We start from the raw sequence: 21,470 nt of genomic DNA, 5'->3' as shown, positions 1-21,470 counted from the left end.
TCTCCAACAGGACTGGTAGAAATCAGTTTCGTCGTTTTTGCAAATCCCTGATAAAAATAAATAAATAAACAAGCAAATAAACGTGGGTGGTAAAATAGAATAAAGTGTCCATGAGCAAAACACAAAACCCTCATCGGCTCCGGCAGAGCGGCTCAGTGCAGTGACATCACTCTGATAATTACACAATAAGAAAACATGAAACCACTTTTCTCTAGAAACGTTAAGTAACTGAGGTTCATCTGTTCTGCAGTTTGAAGACAGACAAACCATTACAACACGAGACTGAAGAAGAAATCCATGAGAGAAAAGTGCTGGGAGGCTCTTTCAAGAAGAGGACTGATCAGATCTAAATGTCCAAGAAGGAAGAAAACATCCTCTAATGCAGGGGTCTTCAATGTTTTATCAGGCCAAGGACGCTCAAACTGAGAGATGGAGCAGGGACCCCCTACTATATATATTGTGTTTTATATTAAACTGGGCCTATTGCCATATATAAACATAGCGACCCTGTTATTGTGCATTCAATACTAAGCTATTCAAATAAAACACGGGTTCATATATTCATGTTTTTATTTTAAACAAACATGTAGAAGAGATAGTGAATCCTCAAGCCATCTGTGGATGGCACACATACTCCCACATTAGTGAGATGTCGGAACCTGATGGGAGGCACACAACTTATCTAACCTTGGACAGATGGAGGTTGTCAGGCAGAGGGTCAAATCAGCCTCTCAATATGTTGGATGCATGTTAATGTGTATTTAAAGACATTTAAATTTGTGGAAAATAAATCAAAAATTATAAAAAATAGTCTAATCGACCAAACATTTCGCGACCCCCCTGCAGTACCTACCCAGACCCCACTGTTGAAGTCCTCTGCGCTAATGATCCTGCAACAGAATCAATGGCCACACCAACTTTTTAAAACACAAGTTAATTTAATAACAGTTTCCTCTAGAACAAACACACCATTACATTTACAATCTCTGTGGGGGGTCTATATAAGGTAAACAAACACACAGCACTGGTCCTCGGTCACATTCATTAATTTAAAATATAGTTTTCTTTGGCTACAAACACCAACACGCACACGCAGCAGCAGCAGCTGGGAGCGGACATCTGAGCGAGCGAGTCTTCTCTCTGAAGCATCATCAGGTCGCTGTGTCCGACAGGAAGCTGCTCTGTCTCGCTCCAGCTGTGCTCTCTCTAAACATCAGCCAGCTGGATTAGACAGTCTGAGTGCTGAGCCAGCACGCGCTCACTTCCCCTGTGGGTGTCATCGACCGGGAGTAAAGATGGACGACATGACAGCTCTCCAGTCTGCAGAGTAGGTCATAAGCCTGTGTCTCTTCCATGTTAGTGGAAGGGACATGGAGCAAAATATAAAGTCAAATAAATGTTTCTCAAAGATTGTTTTTGGGCTTAATCTCTGGATGGTGGGATGAAGTGGAGACAGGTCGTCCATCTTTATTTACAGTCTCTGGTTTAAACACTTTAATTCACTTTTTAACTTTAAATAAAAGATTGTGCGACATTGATGTAAAGTTCCTTATTCTTATCAACTGCTGCTGTCAGACACTTTTTTGTTTTGAAACATCTTCCAACATGTTGGAAACTTTGGGATAAATTAATTATAATATATTATTCTAAAGCACAGCTGCACTCACACTGATCAGGTCGGTTCCTGTACTTGTGACAAACGGTTTGGTGGAAGTCTCCGCTCCCTGTTCTGGTTCCAGCTGAACTCTCTCTGTCACTCCCACATTGATGTTGACTCTTCTCCAGCTGAGTCAGACTCAACATAATCTTCTCCTCCAAACAGCCACAGACTGAGATGGACATTTTTACCAGTGCACTAAGTCTGTGGTCAGCATTTTGACTCCTGACCTTGCAGATTTTTAACTTTGGAGCAGCTGGTTCCAATGCTGCTGCCAGATTCTTATTATAACTAAGTCATGGAAAAAGATGGATTAAGGCTAAAACAGTGTTTCCCAGTGCTTTCACGTCCACAGATATTTCTTTTCTCAGGCTCATCCTTCCTGGTGCAATGCAGGAAACAGTTCAGCGTCACATTCCTGATCAGCTGTGCTCAGGAGCGTCCCTCTCCGATCTGCATGCCGCCCTCAGGAGGAGGCCGTGCCAGCTCTCATGATCCTGAACAGCGAGTTGACGTTATTGCTTTTGATGGCGTCTCGGCAGGCGGAGATCACTTGGTTCTTGGGTTTACCCACTGCAGAGGAGGATGAGCAGAGGACGATGATTAGGAGACAGATGATTTTAAGTTTAACGCTTTGCTAATTGTCATTTGTAGCTGAAATCAGTGTTAATGCCTGTTTCTTTTCTTCTTCTTGAGGTTTTCTTTACAAACTCTCGATCACAACAAATTATTAGTGGGTTACGTCACTGCCATGGACAAAATAAATGCACCTCAGAGCCAGAGCTGGAGAAGATGACGTGTAAAATGCGGTCAAGAGTGTTGTATCCCTCTCAAAACTTTCTTTATTCTTAAATTATTTGCTATTTGCATTATGCTACCAAATAAAACCAGCAGAAGACAGTGAAAAGTTTATCCAGTGGTTAATTAGATGATAGAAACCAACATCACTAATCAGAGTACTTTATGAAATGTGAATTGACATAAACCAAAGGTCCACACTCTCTTATATACACAAACACACATACACACACACACACACACACATACACACACTTACACACGCGCACTGGCCTACCTCGGAGTCTACCTGCCCGCTGTATGCCCAGGTTGACCGACTTGAGACAGGCCAGTAGAGCATTGTGGTTGTTGGAGCGGATCTTATACTCGTTGACGAGATCCCTGTTCAGATCATAGAGCTCTCTGTAGCGCTTCTTCATCACGATCCTACAGGAGGCAGATGTGGAAAATAAAATAAAACCAATTGCCACGGAGCAGATACTTTCCCCAGAAGACATTTTGAATTGTCATTGTAGGAAAGGAACAGTTAAAACAGAACATTAATAAGGAATCTTTTATATAGACTGTTCCAGGAGGCTGTGAATGACACCCTGGCTCTGGAAGATGCTGACGGACACAGAAAGCTGCCGTCAGAACTAAACGTTCCCAACTACACAAGTGCTTTTCCTATAAATACATAATTATATGGTAACTTCTCTCAAGGTTTATTCTGAGGCTTGTTCCTGTTTATTTGTGCTTTAGAAGGTAAATAGTTGTGAAACAATCAGAAAATACTTATTTCTCTCCTTGAGCTGAAGAGGGGGGGGGGGCACATTTCTAATGGTGCATTGTCCATAGTATAACTTTAACGTACTATCACTGAATTAAGTGTAATTGTTGCAGTAACTCACAAGTCCCCCATTAGGCGAGCATCCTCTGCTTGCACCAGCATGTTCCTGATGTAGTTGGAGTGGTCGGCCATCTCTGCAGTTAACTTCTGGTGGACGGAGTGGAACTCATCCACCTGGCATGGAGATATTAAAGACCCACTGTTAATGCACCACAGAGGAAAACGTATAATTCTGGTTTAATATATTAACATGTCGAGGCTACGGTGCAATCACAATAAAGAAAAACAGCTCATGTAAGAAGTAAAGACTCTTCTGCTTTCACAGGAGCTGATGCTACAAAAGCATTTAATGAACTCTTTTAATCAGTTGAGCATGAAAGAAGCAAACAGACAATAGAATAGAAACTGACTTCACAGCCTTGTAAAAGGCTTTTTACACAGGATAACAGTCATAACAGTGACTCTACGGGTTCATATGATGAGAAGTGTTGAGAAGCTTGAGAGGAATAAGCAGCAAACATGTTGGACAAAATCCAAATAATAGCACCAAACCTCAGTGAGTGTAGTTCTCAGCTCTTCAAAGTATTCAGGGAAGTCTGCCTCTGCTGACAGGTCCTCTATTGCCAGGAAGGAGGCCAGTGATTGGACCAGATCTCCCGCCAGGTCGATGTCATCAGTCAGCAGAGTGATCTGATTGGTCAGACATGCAGTTCATTATGTTACTGAGTAGTTTGTTTTCATTTTACACCTGTGAGCTGTAAATAAATGAATCAAGAAAGTGTGAGCTTTGGCTAATTTATGACTGTACATGGAGTAATTTGATTCTTTGCTAGCATGCGCAACAGAAATCATTACTTTCTACTGACCTCATTTCTGATCAATTAAAATAACCATGACCATCAGTTTATAATGTAGATTGTTGCTTATTTTATTTCCAAATAAACCACAATTTCAGTGTTGTTCACAGATATTTCCAAATACTTTGAAACTTTTAAATCTCGTTGATTCTCTTCATGTAAACATAAAGCTCATTGTTGGTGTGTGTTTGTGTACCTGTCCATTGGAGGCCATGCTGATAGACAACAGTCCTCCTCCTCTCAGTGAATTAAAGGTGACTTCAGGATTTTCTACTCCCTCTGGAAGCAGGAAGTTCTGATTCAGCCACATCACCACCTACATTCACACACACGGACACATGTTTATAACACTGATCAGAATCACTCTCTCTCTTAGTCTGTGTCTCAAAGAGAGTCACTGGGACAGCTCACCCTCTGTGGTCGCTCGCTGATGCTGAAGGTGACACTCCCAGTGGGCGGAGCGGCTGAAGAGTCAAAGTTGATGTCGTACATAGAGAAACGAGGCAGCTGACGAGTGATCTCAAACACGTGGAACTGAGTGCTGGAGAGGACAAGAAGATAAAGACAAAACAGTGGTGTTAATATAAAACAAAACAGTTATTGTCATCGTTATCATAGAGCATTCACAGATATGGACACAAAGTGGTTGTTATTAGCAGGTCTCTCATGAATAGGCAGGTCTGGGATCTGTTATTATCTCTGCCAAAGAGTTTTTATCAGAGTTAGTTTGTTTGTCAGCAGAGAATGGATAATTTTACTGCGTTTAATTAAAGCAATTTGAAGAAAATGTCTGTGTACTTGCAATATGTATCTGATCTCAATATGCAATATGGTAAATGTTATGTATTATATGTACTTTTGAGTCTGTTGAGCTCAATGGGTGGATGCAAGGCTGTGTAAGATATCATTAAATCATGAAATGACCTAAACACTCACACACTTCTTACCTGGTCTTCCCCCCCACGAAGGCTTTAATGTGCAGATCCACTGGGATGTCTTTGGGTGGGACGATGGGGACTCTGACAGAGCCCGACAGGTTCTGGACACTGGGGTGGACCACGTGACTCTCACCCTCAAAGATCCCCTCTGCAAAGATCAGCACTGCGCGGATAATTGTTTCTGTAAAAGGATAAGAGTGGGATTCAGGAATTATTAGTATTTACTCAGTCGTATGAAATTCACTGTCAGATATTGGAGATCTTTACCGTTTGGTGTTGAAATGCTGAGCTCAACATGAGCCTTCTGGGCCTCTGTAGCCGGTCTCACGGACAGCGCTGTCTGGAGCTGAGTGTTGGCTGGAATTACACCAATCCCACTGTTTGTTTCTGACACACCCTGAAACAATGACAGTTTGTATGGAGGTCAGCACAACACAAAGCCACGTGTCTGACTTTGAAACAAACAGATATGTTAAAAATAACATCAGCAGGAACGAGATTTTACAAAAAAAAGATCTGGATGGAGCGCGACCTGCATAAACAGAAACATGTGCACCTTAGCGTTCTCTTCATAGTTCCGTAGCTCGAGCAGCAGATTCTGTCTGCGGTGGCTGAGGTCTCTGATGAGGTCCTGCTCAGCACTGGAGTCCATGAGATTCCCTTTCAGGTCCTTACCGGCCGGCAGGTAACCTCGGACTACAGGACACACACATTGATATGAAGTAGGAGAAGTAGTGTGAAGTATTCAGGAACTGGGAACTTGAAATGTTTGTGAACATGCACAACATACACACCTTCATCTTTATTACACATTACTAATTAAGAGTTAGTTTACATTTGTGACAACATGAACGAACAGTTTATACACTGTATAAATATGTTATAAATCACAAAAACATATAAATGCATTTGTCCATGAATGTTTGTAAAGGTCCATATTCAACCAACATGACACATGACTCACCCTCTCCTTCTATGGAGGTGCAGATGAGTTGTTGCTGTCCATCCAGCCTGTAGTCGCCCTCCACCACTCCCGCCACCGAGGAGGAGAGGTTGTCCTTGAAAATGACTTCTCCGGTGCGGTCGCTACGAGCATCGATCTGAAACAACACAGGGACGAAAACACAGAATTAGCTGTAGTTAGAAAGATGAGAAATTTGAAATTGGCAGAGAAACATAAGAATAATCTAATTGCAGATTCTTGATACCAGATCTAATAAACTGACCTTTCCATTTGACCATCCAGTGATCAGCTCCACGACCCCATCAGCATTCAGGTCGAAGGCATGGATGCTCATTGCATGATTCTTAGACTGAGTGGGGATAGAAAGAAAACATTGGAGACATTATTTACATTCTAGTTCAGGTTAAAGTTGGAAGTTAATCAGTTATGACCATAATCCTGAGAACTAAAATTATAAAAAGATATAACATTGTACACATATGGCATCTTTAACCCACTTCATGACAAATGTCAGTACCTTGATCCTCCAGTAGCGGGCGGTGCGGTCATAGACTCCGACAGTGCCATTAGCGAGGGCATAGCCAAACCTGCTGCCGTGCATATGGCACAATGATGTTACAGTCTGGGTGAAGAGGAGCAGAGACAATACTTGTCATTTAAAAAGGTGTTGCTCTGCACCAATGCAGCTCAAAACAGAGGAGAAAACTAACAAGGATACAAAACACGATGTAAAGTGCTTGAAGCCACAACAAAGTCCAGTCTAAAGTCTGGATTGAGTGAAATGTTTACCTCATTCTCAGTCATCTCAGCCACAAGCTCGTCCTCCTTGAACACTCGGATATCAAAGTCCTCAGATCCAACCAGGAGCTACAAACACAACGCACAATGTGAACAAACTAATTCTTCATTTTTAACAGGACAGTGAGCTACAGAAAACAGGAGACAGCTCAGAAGAAAGCAACAATAAAAGCGTGTGTCTCAAACTGAGGGACTCACCTCGTTTTTCCCATCACCAGTGAAGTCGCAGAGCACCAGAGATCTGACGTTATCTCCAGTCACCTGAGAACAGCATCATGATTATACCTCACAGAAGCTAAACCTGTCTTCCAAGTTATTTAAACATTGTTGGGTTAGTCCTCGAGCTACTAGATGAAACTTGTATGGCAGAATCTTAAGTGTAGTCCGACTTCAAACTAGAGTGTGAGTTCTTACCGTCCAGAAGTGGTCATTGCCCGCATAGTCAAAGCCTTGCAGGGCACAATTCCCTCCAATGATTGCAAGAGGAGACGCGATGTCCCCGAGTTTCCCCAACACGATGGTATTAGCCCCATCGGAAACCTACAGCCACACAGAGCAGAGACAGAAACAAGTTGTTTAAAACCAAGTGAGGCTCATACACTATATGTAAAGCATTGGTTTATAGTTTTATGTTCGAAAGTATTTTTCCTCCTCCCATCACCGCTCACCTCTCTGTAAAATACATCAGTGTTGTCATGGACATCGTAGGCCAGCAGGTTGGTTTGGGATCCCACTAACAATGTGTCCCCAGTGGTGTTGGGTCCCAGCTGTCCTGCTGTCAGACAAGTGACGGCCTGGTTGATGTTGAGCAGCGAGATGTCAGAGTCCTGGGTGCTCTGGCTCAGGCGATGGGCCACGGGTCTCTGACCACGAGCATGAGGGTTGTGGATGAAAACCTTTGATAGGGAAAGAGGGTGTGAGGTAGAAACATCTGAAGTATGATGTGTAGTATAACATTAAGAATGTTTTTGTAGAGGTAACAAAGGTTGTGATGGGTACAAGTCTAGAAGAGATGTTGGGAAGCACAGAGTGGGTCCCTCTGTTTCTGCAATGTTATGACAAGGCCCCAAAACAAGCAAGCGATTTGTTGTTCGACACCTGAGAAGAATTATATTGTACTCACACAGCAAGTACGCTCTAATAGAATGAAGTCACAGATCTCTATTGTCCTCACCTTTCCGGCCTGTGTAGCAGCAGTTAGACACGGGTGGACTCCATCAAATTTCCCAATAGTCACCATGCGAGGGTTAATCTTGTGGTTGAGCTTCAGGGTAAATATGGGGACCAACATGATGCCTAATGTGAATCCCTAATCAGACCAGAGCAAAAGAAGAAACCAGTAGAAAACAGTGGGAGACGAGTGTTAATCCAGATCATTTCAGATTTAAAGGGATTGTTCACCCAATTCACTTCAATTATATGCAATATGGCTGTGTTTTGTGGACTCGAACACTTATATAATGAGTGAACTTTCATTTTTGTTTTCGGGTGAATTGTCCCTTTAAGCTTTTATTTCCAGATTGTGTTATGATTGTGACATCAACACATTTCCACACAACATTTAGAAGTGATAATAATAATGTTTAAGATGAAACACATGTTCACTACTGTACATGTGTGTCTTCACAAAAACGAACACATTTATTAGTTATTGATCAACACACACACAACTGATCAATAAATCGTTTCAGTTCCCAAAATGTTCAGATTGTAATTCAGGGTTAAGACAAATAAAGATAAACTCAGAATCACATGCACGGGGAACAGCAGGTCACGCACGTGCATGTACGTGCACGTGCGTGATTTTGCTCCACTAATGTCATTAGAGGCTTTACCGCACACACCCATTGGTGGGTCCCGTTGCCTAGCAACACGGGTAGCAAGCTAAAGCTCCCTCATCGAGCTAATCTCTCTCTGTCGCTTCCGGTACAAGTCGACAGATCATACAACAAATACACAATAACACACACCCCGAGTCAACGACACGCACGATATTAATCATATGTAGCAAATAAAATGCCCGTTTGTTGATTTCATGGGAAGCCTAGCTTAACTTGATGACATTAGCATCGCTAGCTTACATGTCGTCAGACTTAACTCCAACTTACTGACGAGACAGAAAAGTGAGTTTATCTCTTTAATCAACAACAACACAAACAAACCGTCTCACCTGTTCCGCTCCTCGGCTGCAGGTGTGAGTTTCCCGTTCAGTAATAAAGTAGCAAGCTAACGAGCTAGCTACGTAGCGCAACAAGCTGCACGAGATCACAGTGGAATCCCACAACAACCACCGCTTCCGGTTCCTGTCTGCTTTTTTCAGAATAAAACCTGCTGAACTTCACACTGATTTCTGAGAGGAGATAAAACAGGTTAAAGAAATAGTATAAAATACATTTAGGGGGAAAATATGGTTAATTTGATTCTGCATTTAACCAAAGTATCTTTATCCAACAGCACAAGAACACTTTCATACATCATTGCATTCTGTACCATAGTGTCAGACCCACTCATGTACCTGTATCTGCAATGTTCTACCCATGTATATGTGTTTTATGTATGTATGTCGGTTAAGTGTATAAGCTACTGGATGACCTAAATTTCCCACGGGATTAGTCTATCTATCTATTCTTAAATGTATATGTGTTTGTTCTGCACTTCCTCTCTTATCTAGTCTGTGATGCTAGCTTGTTGGTTTCATTCAGATATTTGCTTATTGTCACGTGGTATCACTGCTTATAATGAAATAATAACAGACAGGGAAACTACCGGAGTTTTGGAAGAAGCTGTGCGGAAGTTGAAGTAGCTGATGCTTCATGGTAGCTAATGCTAATGCTAGCCAACGTTGATTACAGGTGAGTGACGTGTGTATTTTTGCTTTGTGTCTTTATAGTTATTAAACAGGTTCACACTTTAGTAACAGCATCAGCCAAGAAGCTCATGTCGATTTTTATATTCAGTAAAATATGTAAAACTAAGTTGTATAGAAGTTTAAGTAGCTAATGCTTGATGTTAGCTAATGCTAATGCTAGCCAAACTTGAGTACAGGTGATGCAGGTGAAGCCAAGAAGCTCATGTAGATTATATATTTGGTAAAATATGTAAACTATTGCACCAGTTGATCAAATATATCAATGTTTTCAGAATCAAGCAATTTGAAAAGGCTTTAGCATATTGAAGTATTTATACATGTATTGGAATACAGGTGTTACTATCTAGGTTGTGTATGTCCTGATAGATGTACCTTTCTCTTAAGTGACACATAGGGCAGATAATAAAGTTAACTGCTGTCTAGTTGAAACAGAATGAGATATGTACACAGGTAGAATAAAATGAAAAGGAATTAAAGGTTAACAGATGAATATAAAACAGTTAAACAATTATAGATCTGAGATTTCTGTTCCATTATATTTGGTTCAAACCTCCCTTGGTTTCCAAATTGTATTCATCCTCATCTTCGTGTTCATTTATGAAATCACTGTGAACATATGTTTTAAACTCACACTGAATTCTTGAAATTTTTTATTTACCTTAGAAATTAGCTCTAGTTGTATAAATATGTGTAACTTGTTTACACCACAAGTGAGAATGACATCTATGGACCAACAAGTCATCTCTGTCTCTCTGAGCCGTGATCATCATCTGTAATAACATACTGCAATCTGATGATGTGGTGTCTTAGGTCCCCTCATCTCATCTGTTTGAACACAATCGATGTGATTTTGTTATGGCATTTGCTATCTGCATTATGTTTTGTTGACACTTTACATTACTTTTACATGTGTGTGTTTTTGAAATTTATATCAATGTTATTTCTTGTTTGTCACAGATTTGGCGTCTCAGGAAGATTCAGTACAACCGAGCCCTGAACGTGTGTATGATCCATTTGAAGCAGCCTAAATGAAGGTAAAGGAGAATAACCCTCATCTCTTTTACATCCTTTGTATCCATCAGTGATATTTGTTTCCTTACTCCCTGGGTCTTTTAGTTGGATTCACCATCCTCTTTGTGTTCACTTATTGTATCAGTGTGAACATTTGTTTTGCGATTGCAGCCTTGCATTCTTCATTTACCTTAGACATGAACTTCATCTTAACTTAAAGAATAAAGTAATCAGTCATAAATTGCTTTAAACTGGTGATGTGGCGTCTTCAGGCTCCTCGTCTCATCTATTTGAACAAAACCATCAGTGTGAGTGTTGTCACATTAGCTGCGATGTAGTGAGAGTGGTAAGATGTTTTCTTTTGTCCTGGCAGGACTAGATACAAATTTGAATAACTGATTCAGCACTTAATTCAATGTAAAGATCTGCATCTCAGGTGTGATCAGTCTTTTCCTGTTGGCATGGATCAGAACTGTTTAACTCAGTGATGTGCAGCTTTTTCACAACTTGACAAACATCAGCTGAAGCCTCATGTTTCTCCTCATGTCTTTGACATTAAGTTTATTATTTGAATGAGACCCTAAAAGGTCAAAAGAAGGGCTCGTCCGGGATTTGAACCCGGGACCTCTCGCACCCTAAGCGAGAATCATACCCCTAGACCAACGAGCCATGCACATCTGTAGGAATTCCCACCCATACTTGCAGCTGAGGTCTTCAAACTGGTGATGTGGCAGTGCTGCTGGACCATTTCATCTGGTCCAGCAGCACCCTCTAGTGGTCACATTGTTTTGTTCTTTGTGCATGACAGACATGACCCAGACCTGTTCATGTTTAAAATGAAGTTCAATAATGTTTACCACAGACATATTTCTTTTAGATTTCTGTGAGCAGTAAAGTTTTCTGCTCAGACCTGCTGCCTTGTTTCCAATTTTTTTTTACTTTTGTGACGACAACACAAATCATACAACAATAAGAAGTGACAAAAATGTTAAAGAATCATCAGAAACACTCCAGGTTTCATGCAGAATTATTAAACCTTTTCACAAGACAACAGCTTCACACATAACAGTCTTTGCAACTTTCATTTACCTTAGACATTAACTTAATCTTAAATTTAATAACATCTGTATTGATATGGTGCAAACTGGTGATGTGGCATCTTAGGTCCCCTCATCTCATCTATTCAAACACCATCAATGTGATCGTTGTCACATTTGCTATCTGCATTATGTTTTATTATGATCTGTTCACATGTCAATATTTTTACATTTGCATTTTTAATTGTAGGTCTAGATCTATAGTGGCAAGATGCTTTATTTTGTCCTGACAGGACGAGATAATAATCTTACTAACTGATTTGAGACTTAAGTGTGTGAACAGTCTTCTCCTGTTTGCATGGATCTGAACTGTTTAACTCAGTGATGTGCAGCTTTTTCACAACTCTGCAAACATCAGCTGAAGCCTTGTGTTTCTCCTCATGTCTTTGATATTAAGTTTGTTATATGTGTGAGACCCTCAGAGGTCAAAAGGAGGGCTCGTCCGGGATTTGAACCCGGGACCTCTCGCACCCTAAGCGAGAATCATACCCCTAGACCAACGAGCCATGCACAGCTGTTCACTCTTTTGCGTTTTCTACTCCAAGACATGTAATTGAACTCTTTCACTGAAGATGTGGCAGTCTGGGTTTCCACATTTGATCTGGTCCAACAGCACCCTCTGGTGGTCTCATTATGCTTCACATGACAGTCATGACCCGGACCTGTTCATGCTTAAAATGAAGTTTAATAATAGATTCATAGTATTTTTCTGTTCAGATCTTGTTTCCTGATGTTATGATTGTGACAGCAAGAAATTTCAGAACAACATTAAGTTGACATGAAAAATAATAATTCTGTTTTCAATCCTTTTTGTTGTAGGCGAGCGAATGAGGCGTCTCAGGAAGGTTCAGTACAAACGAGGCCTGAACATTTATTTATATTTATAAAGGTTATTACACACAGGAGAACAACTCACATGCATCTGCTGGGTTCTTGGAAAAGTCTCATTTGTTTCTCCACTCCCTGTTTTTTATTATTTTATCTTCATCCTCTTTCTTTCCTGGCTGTGTTCTTTTAGAATCTCTGTGTGAACATGTGCTTCAATCTTCAGCCTCTCGTCTATTTGAACAAAACCATCAGTGTGATTGTTGTCACTTTGGTTGTGATGTAGTTTGAGTCACAAGATGTTTTCTTCTGTCCTGGCAGGAATAGATAAAAATCCTAACAAGTGTTTTTACTCTTGAATGAATGTTAAGACCTTGATGTCTGAACTTCTCAGGTGTGATCAGTCTTTTCCTGTTTGCATGGATCAGAACTGTTTAACTCAGTGATGTGCAGCTTTTTCACAACTTGACAAACATCAGCTGAAGCCTCTTGTTTCTCCTCATGTCTTTGATGTAAACTTTGTTAGTTGTGTGAGACCCTCAAAGGTCAAAAGGAGAGCTCGTCCGGGATTGGAACCCGGGACCTCTCGCACCCTAAGCGAGAATCATACCCCTAGACCAACGAGCCATGCACAGCTGTTCACTCTTGTGCATTTTCTCGTCCAATACATGTAATTGAACTTTTCAAAGTTGCAATGTGGCAGTGTGGGTTTCCACATTTCACCTGGTCCAGCAGCATCCTCTAGTGGTTTCATAACTGAATTAATTGTGCATGACAGACAGGACCCAGACCTGTTCATGTTTAAAACTCCGTTTTACAATATTAACCATAGACTGAGATGAATGAAAACATCATTACTAATGAGAATGAGTCACTGTTGTCCAGATTTCCGTTTTCTGTTCAGACCGTGTTTCCTGATGTTGTCATGATTGTGACAGCAAGAGATTTCAAAACAAGAATTACAGCTGATAAGAAAGTTCAAGTCTCACCAGGCTGCCGTTGAGACTTTCACTGTACAATCCAGTTAGTATCACATTCAAAACACGTGGTCCAACACTTTCACTCAGGTTCATTAACTCTTTGACAAGATGACGCCATCCCACATCGGTCTGTTGTATCATTCTTAGTCTAAGTACTTAGAAAGGACACTTGTATATGTACGTCTTTAAAAGATCAGTTATTGATCCACACATGCAGTCACTCACCGGATTAATTGATCATTTCAGTTTGTTTTGTTGACATGCCAATCAATCAATCAATCAATCAATCAAATTTTATTTGTATAGCCCGTATTCACAAATTACAATTCATCTCATAGGGCTTTAACAGGGTGTGACATCCTCTGTCCTTAACCCGCAGCAAGAGTAAGGAAAAACTACTAAAAACCCTTTTAAATCAAACTGGTCAAATGTATTATTATTATTCTATTATAAATAAATTTAGTTTAAAGGATAATAAGTGTAGTTGAACACAACATGATATTCTCTTACAGCTGCTCCTTCACACAATCCGTCAAGCTTGTGTATAGATCACAAGATTAGAACTGAAGACTGAAAGGTCATATGTTCGAATTCCCTCTGACCTTAAACCCTGGCGGCAAAAGGTGGGCTCGTCCGGGATTTGAACCCGGGACCTCTCGCACCCAAAGCGAGAATCATACCCCTAGACCAACGAGCCAATGCACAATAGTTCACTTATGTTGTTTATCTAGTTCCAAACCTGTATTTGAAGTCTTTCAGTGACGATGTGGCAGTCTGGGTTTCCACATTTTATCTGGTCCAACAGCACCCTCTAGTGGTGTCTTTATGTATCACCTTGTGCATGAAGGTCATGACCCAGACCTGTTCGTGCTTAAAATTAAGATTCATAGATTATAGATACATAGAGAAATTAAAACATTGTTTCATTTGAGAAGGAGTCACTGACTTTAGTTTTCTGTTCAGAGATTGTACTTGTGCGTTTTTTCAAATTAATGTAAAGATTATTGTTTTCTTGTTTTGTTTTCAATCTTTCTTGTTGTAGGAGAGTGAATGGGACGTCTCATGAAGGTTCAGTACAAACAAAACCAGAACATTTATTTAAATAAAGCTACGTACACACCGGAGAATAACTCTCATGCATCTGCTATGTTCTTGGAATGTTCCTTTGTAATCTCTGTGTCAACATATATTTCAGTCTTCAGCCTCTCGTCTATTCGAACAAAACCATCAGTATTATTGTTGTCACATTGGCTGTGATGTAGTTTTAGTGACAACATGTTTTCTTGTGTCCTGGCAGGACTAGATACAAATCTTAATAACTGATTCAACACTTAATTCAATGTAAAGATCTGGATTTATCTGAGTGTCTGAACTTCTCAGGTGTGATCAGTCGTTTCCTGTTTGCATAGATCTGAACTGTTTAACTCATTGATGTGCAGCTTTGTTAGAACTCTGCAAACATCAGCTGAAGTCTTGTGTTTCTCCTCATGTCTTTAATATTAAGTTTATTATTTGTGTCTGACCATCAGAGGTCAAAAGGAGGGCTCGTCCGGGATTTGAACCCGGGACCTCTCGCACCCTAAGCGAGAATCATACCCCTAGACCAACGAGCCTTGCACAGCTCTACACTCTTGTGCTTTTTCTCGTCCCAGACCTGTAATTGAACTCTTTCACTGAAGATGTGTCAGTCTGGGTTTCCACATTTGATCTGGTCCAACAGCACCCTCTAGTGGTCTCATTATGTTTCACCTTGTGCATGACAGACATGGCCCAGACCTGTGCATGCTTAAAATGAAGTTTAATAATAGATTCATAGTTTATAGATACATAGATGAATTAAAACAACGCTATTTTTGAGAATAAGACACATTTGTTTCTCAACTCCCTGTTTTTTATTATTTTATCTTCATCCTCTTTCTTTCCTGGCTGTGTTCTTTTATAATCTCTGTGTGAACATGTGCTTCAATCTTCAGCCTCTCGTCTATTTGAACCAAACCATCAGTGTGATTGTTGTCACTTTGATTGTGATGTAGTTTGAGTCGCAAGATGTTTTCTTCTGTCCTGGCAGGACGAGATAAAAATCCTTACAAGTGTTTTTACTCATGAATGAATGTTAAGACTTTGATGTCTGAACTTCTCCTGTGTGATCAGTCTTTTCCTTTTTGCATGGATCAGAACTGTTTAACTCAGTGATGTGCAGCTTTTTCACAACTTGACAAACATCAGCTGAAGCCTCTTGTTTCTCCTCATGTCTTTGATGTAAACTTTGTTAGTTGTGTGAGACCCTCAAAGGTCAAAAGGAGGGCTCGTCCGGGATTTGAACCCGGGACCTCTCGCACCCTAAGCGAGAATCATACCCCTAGACCAACGAGCCATGCACAGCTGTTCACTCTTGTGCTTCATCTCGTACCAGACCTCTAATTGAACTTTTCAAAGTTGCAATGTGGCAGTGTGGGTTTCCACATTTCACCTGGTCCAGCAGCTCCCTCTGGTGGTTTCATAATTGTATTAATTGTGCATGACAGACAGGACTCGGAGCTGTTCATGTTTAAAACTACGTTTTACAATGTTATCCATAGACTGAGATTAATGAAAACATTGTTACATTTGAGAAGGAGTCACTGTTGTCCAGACTGTAGTTTTCTGTTCAGACCTTGTTTCCTGATGTTGTCATGATTGTGACAGCAAGAGATTTCAAAGCGACAATTAGAGCTGATAAGAAAGTTCAAGGTTCACCAGGCTGCTGATGAGACTTTCACTGTACAAGGTTAATAGCACAACATTGAAAACACGTGGTCTGACTCTTTCACTCAGGTTCATTAAACCTTTTGACAAGACGACCATCACACATCAGTCTGTGAATCATTCTTACTCTGCGTACACGCCTGGTCAAATGTATTATTATTATTCTATTTTAAATAAAGTTTGTTTAAAGGTTTAAAAGTGTAGTTGAACACAGCATGATATTCTTCTACAGCTGCTCCTTCACATAATTCTTCGAGCTTGTGTATAGATCACAAGATTAGAACTGAAGACTGAAAGGTCATATGTTCGAATTCCATGTGACCTTTAAACCCTGGCGGCAAAAGAAGGGCTCGTCCGGGATTTGAACCCGGGACCTCTCGCACCCTAAGCGAGAATCATACCCCTAGACCAACGAGCCTTGCACAGCTCTACACTCTTGTGCTTTTTCTCGTCCCAGACCTGTAATTGAACTCTTTCACTGAAGATGTGTCAGTCTGGGTTTCCACATTTGATCTGGTCCAACAGCACCCTCTAGTGGTCTCATTATGTTTCACCTTGTGCATGACAGACATGGCCCAGACCTGTGCATGCTTAAAATGAAGTTTAATAATAGATTCATAGTTTATAGATACATAGATGAATTAAAACAACGCTATTTTTGAGAATAAGACACATTTGTTTCTCAACTCCCTGTTTTTTATTATTTTATCTTCATCCTCTTTCTTTCCTGGCTGTGTTCTTTTATAATCTCTGTGTGAACATGTGCTTCAATCTTCAGCCTCTCGTCTATTTGAACCAAACCATCAGTGTGATTGTTGTCACTTTGATTGTGATGTAGTTTGAGTCGCAAGATGTTTTCTTCTGTCCTGGCAGGACGAGATAAAAATCCTTACAAGTGTTTTTACTCATGAATGAATGTTAAGACTTTGATGTCTGAACTTCTCCTGTGTGATCAGTCTTTTCCTTTTTGCATGGATCAGAACTGTTTAACTCAGTGATGTGCAGCTTTTTCACAACTTGACAAACATCAGCTGAAGCCTCTTGTTTCTCCTCATGTCTTTGATGTAAACTTTGTTAGTTGTGTGAGACCCTCAAAGGTCAAAAGGAGGGCTCGTCCGGGATTTGAACCCGGGACCTCTCGCACCCTAAGCGAGAATCATACCCCTAGACCAACGAGCCATGCACAGCTGTTCACTCTTGTGCTTCATCTCGTACCAGACCTCTAATTGAACTTTTCAAAGTTGCAATGTGGCAGTGTGGGTTTCCACATTTCACCTGGTCCAGCAGCTCCCTCTGGTGGTTTCATAATTGTATTAATTGTGCATGACAGACAGGACTCGGAGCTGTTCATGTTTAAAACTACGTTTTACAATGTTATCCATAGACTGAGATTAATGAAAACATTGTTACATTTGAGAAGGAGTCACTGTTGTCCAGACTGTAGTTTTCTGTTCAGACCTTGTTTCCTGATGTTGTCATGATTGTGACAGCAAGAGATTTCAAAGCGACAATTAGAGCTGATAAGAAAGTTCAAGGTTCACCAGGCTGCTGATGAGACTTTCACTGTACAAGGTTAATAGCACAACATTGAAAACACGTGGTCTGACTCTTTCACTCAGGTTCATTAAACCTTTTGACAAGACGACCATCACACATCAGTCTGTGAATCATTCTTACTCTGCGTACACGCCTGGTCAAATGTATTATTATTATTCTATTTTAAATAAAGTTTGTTTAAAGGTTTAAAAGTGTAGTTGAACACAGCATGATATTCTTCTACAGCTGCTCCTTCACATAATTCTTCGAGCTTGTGTATAGATCACAAGATTAGAACTGAAGACTGAAAGGTCATATGTTCGAATTCCATGTGACCTTTAAACCCTGGCGGCAAAAGAAGGGCTCGTCCGGGATTTGAACCCGGGACCTCTCGCACCCAAAGCGAGAATCATACCCCTAGACCAACGAGCCAATGCACAGTATTGCACTTATGTTGTTTATCTAGTTCCAAACCTGTATTTGAAGTCTGTCAGTGACGATGTGGCAGTCTGGGTTTCCACATTTCATCTGGTCCAACAGCACCATCTAGTGGTGTCTTTATGTATCACCTTGTGCGTGAAGGTCATGACCCAGACCTGTTCATGCTTAAAATGAAGTTTAATAATAATATATTCATGGATTATAGATACATAGATATATTCAAACTTCGTTACATTTGAGAAAGAGTCACTCACTTTAGTTTTCTGTTCAGAAAATGTAGTCGTGCATTATTTTCAAATTAATGTAAAAAATTATTATTTCAATCTTTCTTGTTGTAGGAGAGCGAATGGGAAGTCTCCAGACGGTTCAGTACAAACAAGACCTGAACATTTATTTAAGTAAAGCTACGAACACACCGGAGAATAACTCTCATGCATCTGCTGGGTTCCTGGAATGTTCTTGTATAATCTCTGTCAACATATATTTCAGTCTTCAGCCTCTTGTCTATTCAGACAAAACCATCAGTATTATTGTTGTCACATTGGCTGTGCTGTAGTTTTAGTGAAAAAATGTTTTCTTCTGTCCTGGCACTTAATTCAATGTAAGAATCTGGATTTATCTGAGTGTCTGAACTTCTCAGGTGTGATCAGTCTTTTCCTGTTTGCATGGATCTGAACTGTTTAACTCAGTGATGTGCAGCTTCTTCACAACTTAACCAACATCAGCTGAAGCCTTGTGTTTCTCCTCATGTCTTTAATGATAAGTTTATTATTTGTGTGAGACCCTCAAAGGTCAAAAGGAGGGCTCGTCCGGGATTTGAACCCGGGACCTCTCGCACCCTAAGCGAGAATCATACCCCTAGACCAACGAGCCATGCACATGCTCTCACATCTGTCATTATTGCGACGCAGTCTTGTAACTGAGCTCCTCAAACTGGTGATGTGGCAGCTTGGGGTTCCAGATTTCATCTGGCCCAATAGCACCCTCTAGTGGTCACATCATTTTGTTCTTTGTGCACGACAGACAGGAACTAGACTATGGAGGACCATACATACATGACTTAAGTAAAAATAAATAAATGTATAAATAAATACAGAGATTAATACAGAAATAAATAACTAAAAAAGGAAATAAATAAATTAATACAGAAATAAATAAATAAATACGTTAATAACAACAGAAATGTCACAATAAATGTCTTAAATATATTTGCAAATGTATTTATTCCCTGATACATTTCCTTTTCATTTGCAGTGTCCTTATGCTAATGAGAAAGGCGGACCTAACCGCAGTCTCATGCAGGATTGGTCACAGGAGTGTAATGATCCAGCCCTACTACTTCTGCCTCTCAATGCTGGTGTCCAGTAGCTGTCCTCAGCGTCGAGCCAGTTCACACTTAAAATGAACTAGTTCAAGTTCAGAGGGTTAGTTAAGGTTATTTTTTATTGGGATGATTTAGGTGTCGGTAGTCCTGACTGTGAGCGTCACGTCACGTGTTGTACTGAGCACAAGGAGCGAGCCGAGAGGAGAAGGAGGAAACAGAAACTCCAGCTCGGTACAAACCACCTGCAGCTTCTGCTCTGATCATGAAGCCGCTGATCTCTGAGCAGATGTGACCAGAGAAGCTCTGTGTTTCCACTGTTCTACAAAGTCACTAACCGGCTGCTTCAGGGTGAAAAGCTCAAGTCTCAGTCAATGCTTGTGTCTCTGCCTTTTTTCTAATTTGCGTTACGATTGTGACGACAACACAATTCATACAACAATAAGAAGTGACAATAATGTTAAAGACACATCACAAACACTCCAGGGTTCATACATAATTATTAAATCGTTTCACAAGACAACAGCTTCACACATGTGTCTTTGCATTTTATCAGTTATCGATCAACACATACAGTCACTGAAATGACAGATTGATCATTTCAGTTCTCGAATTATAAAATACAGTTCACCTCCCTCAGACGGAACAACCCGACCACCTCTAAAGTGATAAGTGGTAAAATGGCTTTAACCAGCGAGTAACATGTAAATGAAAGTAACTGAGAATAGAGAGAGGAAGTCTCAACTGTGAATAAAAGGTGGCGACAATAAAACTTTAATTTAGTTATAGGCAACATCTTTAAAGTAAGATCTGCTTAAATTGTGTTTTTAGTTTTATTCACCATCCTCTTGGAGTTAATTTATTGTATCGGTGTGAAGAGATGAATTTACCTTAGACTTTAACTTTAGTTGTTTGACTTTGACCTAGTAATCCAAAGATCCAAAAACTGTTTATACTTCAGAAAATGTCTGATAGAGAAGGTTATTGACGGTAATGGAAGAATGTGTGAGTAGACGTGTTGTATATCGAGCAGTGTTGTTGTGATCACAGTCCAAGATGGTTCACTCAGTGATGTTCAGCTGTTTAACAACTTGCCAAACATCAGCTGAAGCCTCTTGTTTCTCCTCATGTCTTTAATATTAAGTTTATGATTTGTGTGAAACCCTCAGAGGTCAAAAGGAGGGCTCGTCCGGGATTTGAACCCGGGACCTCTCGCACCCTAAGCGAGAATCATACCCCTAGACCAACGAGCCATGCACATTCCGCCACATCTGTGCTATCTCGTGTCTCAGCCCTGTACTTGAACTCTTTCAGTGAAGATGTGGCAGTCTGGGATTCCACATTTCATCTGGTCAAACAGCACCCTCTAGTGGTGCCATTATTTTGTTCACTGTGCATGACAGATATGATCCAGACCTGTAAACATCTTTAATATCCAGTTTAATAATGATAACATTAGTCATGGATAAATTAACACTTCAACAATAATAAACATTGATATAATATTTTCACCTGCTAAATTGATCAGATTGATTGTAACATGTATTTGATGGTGTCGGTCTGTCGGATCTTTTTACGGTATTATCGTCGAGTTTGTGGTTTAGATCATGAGATTAGAATTGAAGCCTGAAAGGTCATATGTTCGAATCCCCATTATCTCGAACCCTAGCGGGAAAAGAAGGGCTCGTCCGGGATTTGAACCCGGGACCTCTCGCACCCAAAGCGAGAATCATACCCCTAGACCAACGAGCCGCGGTGCCTGATGTGTTCTGTCAGTGAATAAGAACCAACAACAACCTGTCGG

General features: G+C 40.5%; 1 protein-coding gene and 11 non-coding genes across 12 annotated transcripts; all 12 read right to left on the bottom strand.

Moving 5' to 3' along the window:
* Positions 1–1,444: 1,444 nt before the first annotated feature.
* bbs2 (Bardet-Biedl syndrome 2) lies at positions 1,445–9,129 on the bottom strand. The gene is made up of 18 exons (XM_053426967.1): positions 9,012–9,129; positions 8,016–8,150; positions 7,510–7,737; positions 7,256–7,381; positions 7,040–7,102; positions 6,833–6,910; positions 6,561–6,665; positions 6,306–6,392; positions 6,044–6,179; positions 5,636–5,775; positions 5,347–5,476; positions 5,089–5,260; positions 4,553–4,682; positions 4,338–4,457; positions 3,837–3,974; positions 3,346–3,458; positions 2,733–2,881; positions 1,445–2,230 (listed from the first exon to the last, which is right to left on the bottom strand). Exons 2-18 carry the CDS (start codon positions 8,130–8,132, stop codon positions 2,124–2,126), a joined length of 2,139 nt encoding a protein of 712 aa, XP_053282942.1. The 5' UTR covers positions 8,133–8,150; positions 9,012–9,129; the 3' UTR covers positions 1,445–2,123.
* Positions 9,130–11,318: 2,189 nt separating this feature from the next.
* Positions 11,319–11,390, bottom strand: trnap-agg (transfer RNA proline (anticodon AGG)). The gene has a single exon. It is a non-coding gene; the product is annotated as a tRNA-Pro (tRNA).
* An 862-nt stretch (positions 11,391–12,252) lies between these two features.
* On the bottom strand, positions 12,253–12,324 carry trnap-agg (transfer RNA proline (anticodon AGG)). The gene has a single exon. It is a non-coding gene; the product is annotated as a tRNA-Pro (tRNA).
* Positions 12,325–14,248: 1,924 nt separating this feature from the next.
* trnap-ugg (transfer RNA proline (anticodon UGG)) lies at positions 14,249–14,320 on the bottom strand. Its single transcript has one exon. It is a non-coding gene; the product is annotated as a tRNA-Pro (tRNA).
* An 844-nt stretch (positions 14,321–15,164) lies between these two features.
* Positions 15,165–15,236, bottom strand: trnap-agg (transfer RNA proline (anticodon AGG)). The gene has a single exon. It is a non-coding gene; the product is annotated as a tRNA-Pro (tRNA).
* Positions 15,237–15,925: 689 nt separating this feature from the next.
* On the bottom strand, positions 15,926–15,997 carry trnap-agg (transfer RNA proline (anticodon AGG)). Its single transcript has one exon. It is a non-coding gene; the product is annotated as a tRNA-Pro (tRNA).
* A 717-nt stretch (positions 15,998–16,714) lies between these two features.
* On the bottom strand, positions 16,715–16,786 carry trnap-agg (transfer RNA proline (anticodon AGG)). The gene has a single exon. It is a non-coding gene; the product is annotated as a tRNA-Pro (tRNA).
* Positions 16,787–17,475: 689 nt separating this feature from the next.
* On the bottom strand, positions 17,476–17,547 carry trnap-agg (transfer RNA proline (anticodon AGG)). Its single transcript has one exon. It is a non-coding gene; the product is annotated as a tRNA-Pro (tRNA).
* A 717-nt stretch (positions 17,548–18,264) lies between these two features.
* On the bottom strand, positions 18,265–18,336 carry trnap-ugg (transfer RNA proline (anticodon UGG)). Its single transcript has one exon. It is a non-coding gene; the product is annotated as a tRNA-Pro (tRNA).
* An 810-nt stretch (positions 18,337–19,146) lies between these two features.
* On the bottom strand, positions 19,147–19,218 carry trnap-agg (transfer RNA proline (anticodon AGG)). Its single transcript has one exon. It is a non-coding gene; the product is annotated as a tRNA-Pro (tRNA).
* A 1,629-nt stretch (positions 19,219–20,847) lies between these two features.
* Positions 20,848–20,919, bottom strand: trnap-agg (transfer RNA proline (anticodon AGG)). Its single transcript has one exon. It is a non-coding gene; the product is annotated as a tRNA-Pro (tRNA).
* Positions 20,920–21,346: 427 nt separating this feature from the next.
* Positions 21,347–21,418, bottom strand: trnap-ugg (transfer RNA proline (anticodon UGG)). Its single transcript has one exon. It is a non-coding gene; the product is annotated as a tRNA-Pro (tRNA).
* Between the last annotated feature and the right edge of the window lie 52 nt (positions 21,419–21,470).

Source organism: Pleuronectes platessa, chromosome 7, assembly GCF_947347685.1.
Source record: "Pleuronectes platessa chromosome 7, fPlePla1.1, whole genome shotgun sequence".
NCBI classification, from domain to species: Eukaryota; Metazoa; Chordata; class Actinopteri; order Pleuronectiformes; family Pleuronectidae; genus Pleuronectes; species Pleuronectes platessa.
The sequence above is the reverse complement of the archived record's forward strand: the minus strand, read 5'-3'. Positions and strand labels throughout refer to the sequence as shown.

Coding starts and splice junctions, on each gene's coding strand:
- bbs2 (XM_053426967.1), bottom strand. CDS start 8,132: ATGTTGGTCCCCATATTTACCCTGAAGCTCAACCACAAGATTAACCCT. Junction 6,911..7,039: donor CTGGTGATGGGAAAAACGAG/GTGAGTCCCTCA, acceptor TTGTGTTTGTAG/CTCCTGGTTGGATCTGAGGA. Junction 5,477..5,635: donor ACTATGAAGAGAACGCTAAG/GTGCACATGTTT, acceptor TCATTGTTTCAG/GGTGTGTCAGAAACAAACAG.